This window comes from Schistocerca gregaria, chromosome 8, assembly GCF_023897955.1.
Source record: "Schistocerca gregaria isolate iqSchGreg1 chromosome 8, iqSchGreg1.2, whole genome shotgun sequence".
Classification (NCBI taxonomy): domain Eukaryota; kingdom Metazoa; phylum Arthropoda; class Insecta; order Orthoptera; family Acrididae; genus Schistocerca; species Schistocerca gregaria.
In genome coordinates, this window is record NC_064927.1 from 155,776,170 (window position 1) to 155,788,137 (window position 11,968).

The 11,968-nt window shown below is 43.0% G+C and overlaps 1 protein-coding gene across 1 annotated transcript in view; it reads left to right on the forward strand.

Moving 5' to 3' along the window:
• LOC126284273 (uncharacterized) overlaps positions 1-11,123 on the forward strand; it is a 626,414-nt gene extending 615,291 nt beyond the window's left edge. Inside the window, exon 8 of the mRNA XM_049983089.1 lies at positions 7,381-11,123. Coding sequence (XP_049839046.1) covers positions 7,381-7,727 — 347 coding nt within the window. The 3' untranslated portion in view covers positions 7,728-11,123. The remainder of the gene's footprint in view (positions 1-7,380) is intronic.
• Positions 11,124-11,968: the final 845 nt, after the last annotated feature.

The window sequence follows — 11,968 nt, forward strand, 5'->3', positions numbered from 1 at the left end:
GTTGTGCACCAAGCACGCCATAACTCTTTCACATCAGCGCCTGCCATCCAAGAACAAGTAATGAACTCCCTGTAACATCCTGCACCATTGATCGCAGACTAGCAGCAGCCGGACTAAGTTCTTGCTGTCTCATGAGTAGCCTGCTTTTAACACCACAACACAAATGGCTGTGTTTGGAGTGGTGTCTTGACCAGAAAGCATCTACTGCTCACGAATGGCGTCGCACTGTCTTGGGCGATGAATCGCGATTCTGCATTCTCCCGGATGACCATCATCAGTGAATATGGCAGCAACATGGGGAGAGGTCTCATTCTTCCAATGTTTTGGAGAGGCGCAGCGGTTTACTTCTGACTTCAAGGTAAGGAGAGCCATCGGTTATGACTGGTAGTGACTGAGGGGAGTCTGACGTCACAGATATTCTGCGTCGTCATGTGTTACCTCTCGTGTGCTAGTATCATAGTAGCATTTTCCAATAGGACAATGCTCTTCCTTGTATGGCACATGTCTGAGTGAACAGTCTGCGTGGTTTTGAGGTAGTCTGAAGGCCAGCTGGATTCCCAGATATGTCCGTGGTAGAACGTGTATGGGCACGTGTGGACGTCAATTTCAGCCCAGTGCCTTGATCTACGATATAAAGGACCAGTTTCAACAGTTGTGGACCAGCTCGCCTCAGGAAAGCATACAACGGCCTTATGACACCCTTTCCAGCTGAACTAGTGCATGTATCCAGCCCGGAGGGAGTGCAACGTCATAAGCGGGCTCATCTTGCCAAGTTCTTCATCAATTGGACTCGATTTTGTAATCACTGAAATAACGTCACATGTCCTCCAACCGCCGAAGTTTCATTTCGTTTCTTCCTCATCTTCCGGGTACTTAACTTTTTTCGTCAGTCAGTGTATGTTTCAGACTGTCTGTTCATTATTACACCTGAATATCATAGCCACATACTCCCAGAACCACTGTTATTTCTCTTTCTCCCACCTAGGTACCACAGCCCGCCCAGCTAGCCGTGCAGTCTAACGCGCTGCTTCCAGAGCGGGAAGGCGTCCCGGATCCCGGCACGAATCTGACCGGCGGATTGGTGTCGAGGTCCGGTGTGCCAGCCAGCCTGTGGATAGTTTTTAAGGAGGTTTTCCAATTGCCTCGGCGAATGCGGTCTGGTTCCGCTTGTTCCGCCTCAGTTACACTATGTCGGCGATTGCTATGCAAACATTGTCTCCACGTAGGCGTGCACCATAATGACTCTACCACGGAAACGGCGGGGTTACACTCGTCTGGTATGAGACGTTCCCGAGGAGGGGAGGGGGTCCACTGGGGGCCGAACCGCACAATAACCCTGGGTTCGGTGTGGGGCGGCAGTGAGTTGGCTGGACTGCTGTGGAGTGCTATGGGGTTGTGAACCATTAGGGCTACGGAGGGACTAAGCCTCCCCGTCGTTCCCTGCCACAATACATAATATACACACACAGTAGGTACCATATTTCCACGTGCAGCTTTCCCAAATGCTGCTGTACCCAATCTTCGCCTCAAGACAGTTAAATCCTTGTTTACATCCCCATCCAATGCAAATGCTCTCTTGGCAAATTCACTCCTGTAATGTTCCACACCCAGCATCATCTACTCACCTATATCCAGGTTCCACTTCTCTTTCCACTATCTCATGATCCTATTCCATCCATATGTTTACAGAGACCTGGTCATAAAGCCTCTGAGCATCATCCTACAGCAAACCTACAGAAGCACCTCTGTCGTCACCCTGTGTTACAGCAGTGCCACAACATTTCGCTTTGCAAGTTATCTTTACCACATGAATATCACTTGTTTCAGCCTTAGCTGTTTATTTGTCATGTTGTAACGTTTGTTGTTAAATATATTCAATTAAAATAGTTTTGTGGCTTCGCTTTATTCTTACATGACTGCTTGCTTAATAAATTCATTACAAGATTATTCACCTAAACACTTGACAGTCTCTGGGAAGAAAGCCATGTGCACTACAGCTGTACAATAGAGTTAAATGAGGCATAACCGTATGCCTTATTTGGGTAGTGGTGTAACTGTAGTGAGGCAACCTTAATCAACATATCACACACAAATACAAATAATGTTATCTACGAGGAACATCCTGATTTTGCAGTATAGTCCATCCAGAAATACGAATTCATTAAATGAAACAGAATTTTTTCCCCGATGGTAACAGCTAATGATTACATTGTGGATCAGGATTTTTTATAGCTTTTGGTTGCAAAGATTTACACAAATTACAATGATTTTAACGTAAATAATTCGCACCAGTACAAAATTCACGTGCTCAGCCCTCATACTCGTGTACGCCCAGCAAATCACGATCTACTCAAAATTCGCATCAAATACAACGCTGTCTGTACTTGTAGAAACTGACTCTTTTCGGGCACCAGAAAGAGCAGCTTTCCTTTTTTCTTTGGATTCGTAGGCTAGGATGTAAATCTATTACTCTATCAGTTTAAATCCACATAGTGAATTAACTGCTAATTTGCAGTGTCCTCTAGTTTATTTCGGACGCTGTTAACACCAACTGTAGTTATTTATAATGAAGTACTGTCTGAAAAAAAGGTGCACAGAAATATTCAGTGGGATCTTGATAAATTTCAAAGTGGTGCAAAGATTGACAACTTGCTTTAAATGTTCAGAAATGTATTATTTTGCACTTCAAAAAGCGGAAAACATAGTATCCCATGACCACAATCTCAGTGAGACACGGCTGATATCGGCGAGCTCATACAAATACTTGGGTGTAACAGTTTGCAAAGATGTGAAATGAAAAGATCACATAAGCTCAGTCGTAGATAGAGCAGGTGGCAGATTTCAGTTTATTGGTAGAATACTGGGGAAATGCAAACAGTCTACAATAGAGATTGCCCACAAAACACTCGTGCAACCCATTTCAGTATATTGCTGAAGTGTGTGTGGGATATGTAGCTAATAGGTTGGGGTTATTTGGTGGAAGAAACCAAACAGCGAGGTCATCGGTCTCATCGGATTGGGGAAGGATGGGAAAGAACGTCGGCCGTGTCCTGTCAAAGGAACCATGCCGGCATTTGCATGAAGCGATTTAGGGAAATCACGGGGGATTGAACCGTCGTCCTCCCGAGTGCGAGTCCAGTGTACTAACCACTGCGCCACCTCGCTCGATAGCAAACAGGACTAACAGGGTTTATTGAACATACACTGACCAGCCAGAACACGATGACCACCGACCACCTATCGATATAAACCTGTCCAGGTGACAGCAGCGTCACCTGGCGAGGAATGACTGCTAGTCAGACACAAGCACTCTACAATGAGCGTGCTACTCGTGTGTAGAATGGGGAAGGCGCTCATTTATCTGACAACTGGAGGCCACGACGTTGGGATCACAGATTTACTTCAAACTTTGTACACCTTTAGTAGGCCATTAAAACAACATAATGTGCAAGAAATAAGGTGCGCCACTCTGGCAATTCCGAGAAAATCGCACGTGGAGTGGAACACGTCTATTACGTAAATTATGAATCTGTGCGAAGGTGCTGGCTGTAAGAAGTCTTGTCGTCAAGTTACATCTGGCACGGTAGCTCTGCGTGTTCAGTCAGAGGGTTAGCTACCGTCTGTAACAAAAAAACTGAGTGAACGGATCAACGATGAACCTGCAGAGGTAACATGGGACTTCAGCCCCCAAAAAATGCAACGAACAAAATGAAATGAATATTTTTAAAAATATAAGTGGTTAGCGTTCACGCTCAGCGAGAGGATCGTGCATGAGACGAACACTTATTTTTTAGTCTATACTTTCTTTCTCACTGGTCACGTTATTCAATTTATATGATTTTTGAGGGGCAATGTAATGAAAATACCCAAGGGCAAGTTCATAAAGTTGTAGTGAATTTTGTATGTTATTTGTGTATTTACGATTTTTAATTACATTTTCAAAGACGAGAGACAAGCTTGGAAAGCCCAAGACAGACTACTATAAATACTGATGTAATGACGTTATTCAGTAATATAGCAAGTCACAATATGCCAGACCACAAGAGTAACGTACAATTACTCGTCGAAAGTGCTCTCGACATCACACGTTGAAGGATGGTACACTATGTGATCAAAAGCATCCGGACACCCCAAAAAACATACGATTTTCGTATTAGGTGCATTCTGGTGCCACCTACTACCAGGTACTCCATAGCAACGACGTCAGTAGTCATTAGACATCGTGAGAGAGCAGAATGGGGCGCTTCGCGGAACTCACGGTCTTCGAAAGTGCTCAGGTGATAGGGTATCACTTGTGCCATATGTCTGTAAGCGAGATTTCCACACTCCTAAACATCCCTAGGTCTACTCCGATATAATAGTGAAGTGGAAACGTGAAAGGGACACGTACAGCACAAAAGCGTACAGGCCGACCTCGTCTGTTGACTGACACACCGCCGATAGTTGAAGAGGGTCATAATGTGTAATAGGCAGACTTCTATCCATACCATCACACAGGAATTCCAAACTGTATCAGGATTGACTGCAATTACTATGACAGTTAGGCGGAAGTTCAGAAAACTTGGATTTCACGGTCGAGCGGCTGCTCATAAGCCACACATCACGCCGGTAAATGCCAAACGACGCCTCGCTTGGTGTAAAAAGCGTAAACATTGGACGATTGAACAGTGGAAAAACATTGTGTGGAGTGACGAATCACGGTACACAATGTGGCGATCCGATGGCTGAGTGTGGGTTTGACGAATACCTGGTGAACGTCACGTGCCAGCGTGTGTAGTGCCAACAGTAAAATTCGGAGGTGGTGGTGTTACGGTGTGATCGTGTTTTTCATGGTGGAGGCTAACACCCCTTGTTGTTTTGTGTGGCACTATCACAGCACAGGCCTAAATTGATATTTTAAGCACCTTCTTGCTTCCCCAAGTTCAAGAGCAATTCGGGGATGGCGATTGCATCTTTCAACACGATCGAGCACCTGTTCATAATGCACGTCTTTGGAGGAGTGGTTACACGACAATAACATCCCTGTAATGGACTGGCCTGCACAGAGTCCTGACCTGATTCCTATTGAACACCTTTGGGATGTTTTGGAACGCCGACTTCGTATCAGGCCTCACCGACCGACATCGATACCTCTCCTCAGTGCATCACTCCGTGAAGAATGGGCTGTCATTCCCCAAGAAACCTTCCAGCACCTGATTGAACATATGCCTGCGAGAGTGGAAGCTGAAATCAAGGCTAAGGGTGGGCCAACACAATACTGAATTCCAGCATTACCGATGGAGGGCGGCACGAACTTGTAAGTGAATTTCAACCAGGTGTCTGGATACTTTTGATCACATAGTGTATTTGTCATGCAGACATGGATAACATAAATTGAAACTGCATCTACTACATCGAATGAATGGAGTTTTCCCGCATTTACGAGGAGTGTTCGGTGTTTTTAGGGGCACACCTCGTTGACATTTTGAAAAATTTTCCTTCTTTTGATAGTAGAGATTAAAAATTAAGTTTGAGCGGGAGCCGAACCGTCGCCTCTCACACTTTCGTCTCACGAAGCTCGGACTCTAGCCACTTTTTTATAGTCTCGTTTTCTTCGTTGTTGTTCGTTGCAATTGTTCGGGACAGACGTCTCATTATACCCGTTCAAGTTCATCGTTGATCCGTTGACTCAGTTAGATAGGTGTTGATAATGTTCTGGCGATCAGTGTCTTCAGACAAGGGATCAACGAATGGTCATAGGTTTTTTTGATCCGTGGGAGAGTGTCACAGAGCTGCTAAAGAAAGTGAACTGGCAGATTCTGGAAGATAGACATAAACTACCCCTAGAGAGCCTACTTACAAAGTTTCAGGAATCGACTTTAAATGAGAATCAAGAAATATACCACAAACCGTTACGTGTTGCTCTTGTGGGGCTCGCAAGGACGAGAGTAGACTAAGTACAGAATCATTTTTCCCGTGCTCTCTACGTGAATGGAACGGAAAGAAACCCCAATAACTGTTACAGTATGAAGCATCCTCTGGCATGCTCTTATGCTCTTCACACTGGCTTGCAGAATATATATATATATATATATATATATATATATATATATATATATATATATATATATATATAAATGCGAAACAAAACTTTTTTCTCTGTCAAATGTGGGAAACAATTTCAGTATTTCAATATGATCATAGACAAGCTTCAAAAGTTCTCTATGAGGTGCATATCCAAATCTTTCATACGTCTTTCCAGCTTATTGTCGTGTCATTCCTCAAACTTTGTTTTGAAGTTTCCTGGCTGACGTCCCATATCCGTTTATGCTATGTGTAACACTATGTAGCGTAGTTCTTTGAAGACTGTATCATACTGCTGAACCGAAACGTAGACTGTGCTCTAAAGCAAACGAGGTGACTAATTTCCTGAACTTGTCAGTTCATTACACTCGGCCATCTCTTTCTGACTTCTCAAATATAGGCATAGTCCGCCGAAAAAATAGTAAACCAATTTATTCATGTAGCTTGTGTAATCCGAACCAGTCATACCGCTCACAGAAGCTGGGAAATATGGTATAACATCAGCATAAATCGAATATTTTTTTTAAAATTTTGAACATGTGCTGTAGATAATTATCTGTACAGTTATACGATTAAGGTTTTTATTTATACATTGTGCTTCTCCTAAGAGTCATCCTCTGATATTTCGGCAGATATTTGCAATTTCGTTTCTGCACTGTGTAGCTAGATTCAGCGCAAACAAGTAATGCTCATCGCATCTTTCATTCGACGCCCAGGGTGGACGGAAAGCGTCCGTTTGCTTCCCATTACAAACATAATGAATTTTGCGTGCCCATTCAGAAGTGCCGTCCCAAATTACTCAGGTGCGATATTTGTTTTACTGATATGTATTAACAGGGGCTCTAAAACAAGAAAATAACCAGTACTCCAGCATCTTTCAGCACCGCCCCGGCCCGCGCTGTCTGTTGCCGCCATGCAGTAGTGGTGGTCAGTCGCTGTTGGAGTACTCGTAATTTTACCTATCGATAAACGAATGCTGCACTAGACTAATCTGTTTCTGTTTAGTGCATCACATAAAAAAAAAATTTGCAGGCACAAAGACGAAGTAAACACATCATAACCTGGTCCTAAACGCAGTCTTTTCTTTTTGCGAATAAAAGAGTAACGTTGGCGACACTCACAAAACATGACGCCATCTACCGCCAGGTTCTACAAACATTCAGTGTAATGTACTGATTGCCGCGTAATACTGTCCGCCCCTCCTGTTATCTTGATTATTTGCGTATTTCCATTATTTCGTCGCTCCATGTTAGGAGTACAGTATGTATTATCGAGCTCTCGATAATCGGCCTCGTATAGTATCTCTCTTCCCCTCAGGTACGCGCCCTGTGCCCATCTGGCTGTGCATGTTCCTGGTGGTGACGTACATCTTCTGCGGCGCCTACCTCTTCCACCAGTGGGAAGGGTGGCAGTTCCTCGACTCGGCCTACTTCTGCTTCATCACGCTCACCACCATTGGCTTCGGGGACTTCGTGCCCGCTCGGCGCATGCGCCAGGACGAGAACGCCGAGATTGGGATCGCACTGTGCTCCCTGTACCTGCTGTTCGGCATCGCACTGCTCGCCATGAGCTTCAACCTCGTCCAGGAGGAGGTCATCGGTAACGTCAAGGCGGTTGCTCGCCGCCTCGGCATCATCAAAGATGATGATGACGATGACGACTGAGTTGACTTATTGTCGCACAGGCAAGATGCTCACAAAAACTGGGTGGGATTTCGGGGGGGGGGGGGGGGGGTGAGGAACTAGCACTTATCTCGTTTGTTATCTAGTTGCTCCAGACTGTGAGAATTCAGAACTTTTAATATTTGACATCCAGACTGAACTACATTAAAGAAGCAGTTGTCAACTGACAACCGAACACCCACCATAATGCCAGAACACCCACCATAATGCCACCACAGAGTGGTTGCATTCAAAAGTAATCACCACACACTTTAAGACATTTACTCCACTGCAGGATGAGACGATCAATTCCTGTATTGCAGAATGCAGTCAGCTGCTGATGGATAAACAACCACACCCACTCTGCGCTTCCTTGTCTGACTGCAACTGACATCCACGTATGTCTTTCTTTACACAGCCAAAGAAATGAAAATCACATGGTGAAAGGTCTGAGTTGTACAGAGGACTTTGCAAAGCTTCCCAACCAAATCGCTGAAGCATGGCCTTTGTCCAGTTAGTAGTGTGGGAGCGGGCATTATCGTGCTGGAGGACTATTCCATCCGACAGCACCCCTGGGTGTTTTGGCTTTACGGCATGTCACAGTTTGTGTAAAGTATCTTCATACCACTGTGCATTGATTGTGGCTCCATGTTTGAGGAACTCAATGAGCAGCAGCCCCCTGCAGTTAAAGAAGAAGGTCATCCTGACCTCAGTGGAGCTTGTGTGAACAGCTTTGTATTCCTTTGGTGGAGGAGATGTGGGATGTTTCCACTGCTGAGTTTTCTGTTTGCCCTCTGTTTGCCTGCAGGATGGAATCATTCTGTTGCATAAGAACGCCCACCATCGTATTTCCAATTGGATGAACACTATCTTTCAACAATTTGGTTGGGAAGCACTGCAACATCCTTTATACAGTCCGCACCTTTCACCATGAGATTTTCACATCATTGGTGACCTGAAGAAAGACATGCGTGTATGTTTGTTTCGGTTGTATGAAGGAGTGCCTGTGGATCTGTCAGCAGCCGACCACATTCTGCGAAACAGGAATTGATCATCTTGTCACTCAGTGAGATAAATGTTTTAACACTTGTGACAGGTGTTAGGTTTTCATTTGACTGCTCCTCATACATCCACAACTCAGAAGTCAATAACTGTAAGACATTCAGAGATTTTGCATGGTGTCATGAAGTCTTTTCCCAGTATTTGGATCCCAGTGTTGCAGTCTTCCTCTCAGGGCTGCACTGCTATTCTATATGGAATTACATCCCACACATTGGACGGAAATCTCACACCTTTACCTTAAAAATACATGTAATGCGCTACTTGAAAGCTTACTGTACACAATCGCCTTAAGAAGTTTCCTGACAGTTGCAGTGGCCTAGGCACAGCAGCTTCACATGCCTACCACAACCAGTCACATAGCATGATTTTGTAAATGTATCTATGGCAAAACCTCAGTGCTGTCACAGCTCTATATATGGCTATTGATTTTGCCTGCAGCTGTTACTGCTAGTCAACTGAGAGCTGATGACAGTAGTGCTGTCTGTCAGGGATCTTCTTACACCAACACAACTGTAGGGTAATAAATGTAGGTGATACACTGAGTGGCAGGAGAAAGCTATTGTGGTATTTCAGGATTGAGAAATGCGATATACACCTCATCCTTTGTTATAATTGTTGTAAAGAAAGTTCCATTCTCATCATCGTCATGTGTCAGGATGACTTGGCAAATTGCCACACATGCACTCTTGAAGTCATCCATTAGTGTTCATAGCACCCACCTGGAGGACACCTTCCACATTTTCAAGTCATCAAGCAGGATTGTATGCACAGATTCCACAGAAATTCCAACTCCAGAGAAATATCTTTCACATTTAATTGGCTATCCTCCAGGATTTGCCTTCACTTGCATGACCACATTGTCAGATTGGGTGGTTGGCAGGCCGAGGTTTTTTTTGGTTTTTCATCGCAAGATGTTTGGCCTTGTTTGAAGTATCACATCCACAAACTCATATACTTCACATTTGTGTCACAGTTACCACATATCTCACTTAACTGGCAGTAGATGTCTGTGGTGAAGTTGATAGAGAAAGTGAACGATTATGCACTGTTCTTGTAATGAAAAGCCACCATTTCTAGTGACAAGAACACTCCTCTCTGCCACCACAGTTGCTACTGTTCAGTGTGACATACAGAGCTACCATCCTTGTCAGTCATACACAAGGAGTGCTCACATATGCTGAGCCACACTGATAATTTCTGTCTGCTTCCAGTTACGAAAATTGGAGACAAAATTTGAACACACCTTGTACAATGATATTTCAAGCATTATGTAGAGACTGTACCTGCAGTTCCCCTTCTCAATTAAAATTACTGGAATGTTTCATCAGGTCTTCAGCTTCATATGTAGGGCTCTGGCACATTTTAGGTTTTAGCTAGGACAAAACGCTTTTCATGATAGTGTTCAGTAGCTCTAGATTTTGGAGGCTGTATTGTCCAGTTATACAATGTAGGTCTTTTATACAGGGCAAGGAAATTACTTCATAAGTGGTAGCTATCAGCATGCCTCACATCACATATTTTGTTGGAACCAGGTGATCTTTGCATATTGTGACTTTTGTAAATGACGTGGGATGATTTCCTCTCTTTGTTAGTGCCAGTAAACAGCCAATGTAAGTGGCAACATACCTGGATAGGGAACAAATGTAGTTTCAATGTTAAGAGACTCATATGATAATCATTGAATAGAGGTTCTACCCACTGTATTCAATAACTGAATTGTAAATCATGAAAATGGAACATAGGAATTGTATCCTCTATGACTGATAATTAAATTTCATATCATCACCGTGAAACTAGGAATTCAAGCAGCACGAGACAGGGAGTTAAGAATAATTTGTATTGTCCCCTTCTGCAAAGAACTTCTAGACATTATCATGTCCTACAGAGATTTGCAAATCAATATTCATGCAGAATTTTTGTAAAAAAGAGGCCTTTTGTGTTTCATGCATGTTTATTTAACAATTAAATGTTACTGGCAACAATATCACAGCACTGATGGAAAATTCAGTTAATGTTATAAAATTACATATTACATCAATATTTTGTATTATCTCCTACTTTAATGAGGAACCTGTGGGCTAAGTACTTAAAAGAGTCCTCTTCTATTGAAAAATAGATTTTCACCAAATAAAAAGACTGGATTATCCTCAGAAAACTGTTGATATGTGTGAAGACTGTACATTTCTCATATCTGATCACTCTAGAATTGTGATGTATCAATTACCATTAATCCAGCATACTGTCTAAAATGTGAACAAGGAAAATTGATGTGTAAAAGTAAACTGCAGCTTTACATTGTCTTTCAAAGTGTTCAAATGAAAATGACTTTATACTGAATTATGTTTTTTCATATGTATGAACTCATTTTTTTCTGCTTCCTGAAAGTATGACTTGAAGCCAAACTCTAGAAAAGATTCCAGATGTTCACCATGGAAGAGCAGAACATATTTGCTTGTGAAATTCAGTGTCCTTGAAAGTGATATGTTAACATCACATACTTAAAGAAGCTCGATGAGTAAGATAAACAAGAAACTTCATCCAATGAAAACTGATCATTGGCTTTGATGGTGTTGTCGGAATCTTTTCTGTATGCTATTTTTCCACTTGAAATGTTGCTTAGTTTCTTTTAATGTAAATATAAATATTGTGTGGTATTGTTGGCTGGAATATTGCTTTGGGTTCAGTCACCTGTCACAAAGTGTGTTCTTCCTCGGTGCGCATTGTCCCCTTGCCTTGTGGATGTGTGACAGTTGTGTTGTATCTGTATTTGTGGTATTTAGGTGAGTGTAGTGAATGTGTGTATAGTGTAGCATTACATTTGTGTTGTATGATGAGAATGGGTAAAATCTGGTGTCAGCACATAGCCCACTCTCTCTATTCTCAAACAACATCAATGAGACCACTGACACAGAGATTCCCATCAGCAGTGTAACATCCTCTTACTTCATCAGAGACTGCAAACAGGTTTGGAGTTTAACCCAGGACACAGGCAAAAAGACTGGTGATCAGAAACTTTCCACCACTCCCTTTGCTGGCCAAATACTGGCAGTGAAAATTTCATCCACCACCAGGATTTTAACTCATGTACCTCCAAGTCAAGCACCATCACACAAGTGTGCATTAGCAACCTTGGATGTGGAGAGGGGTGTTTCTTTTAGTGACAACACATCACTTGGAACAAT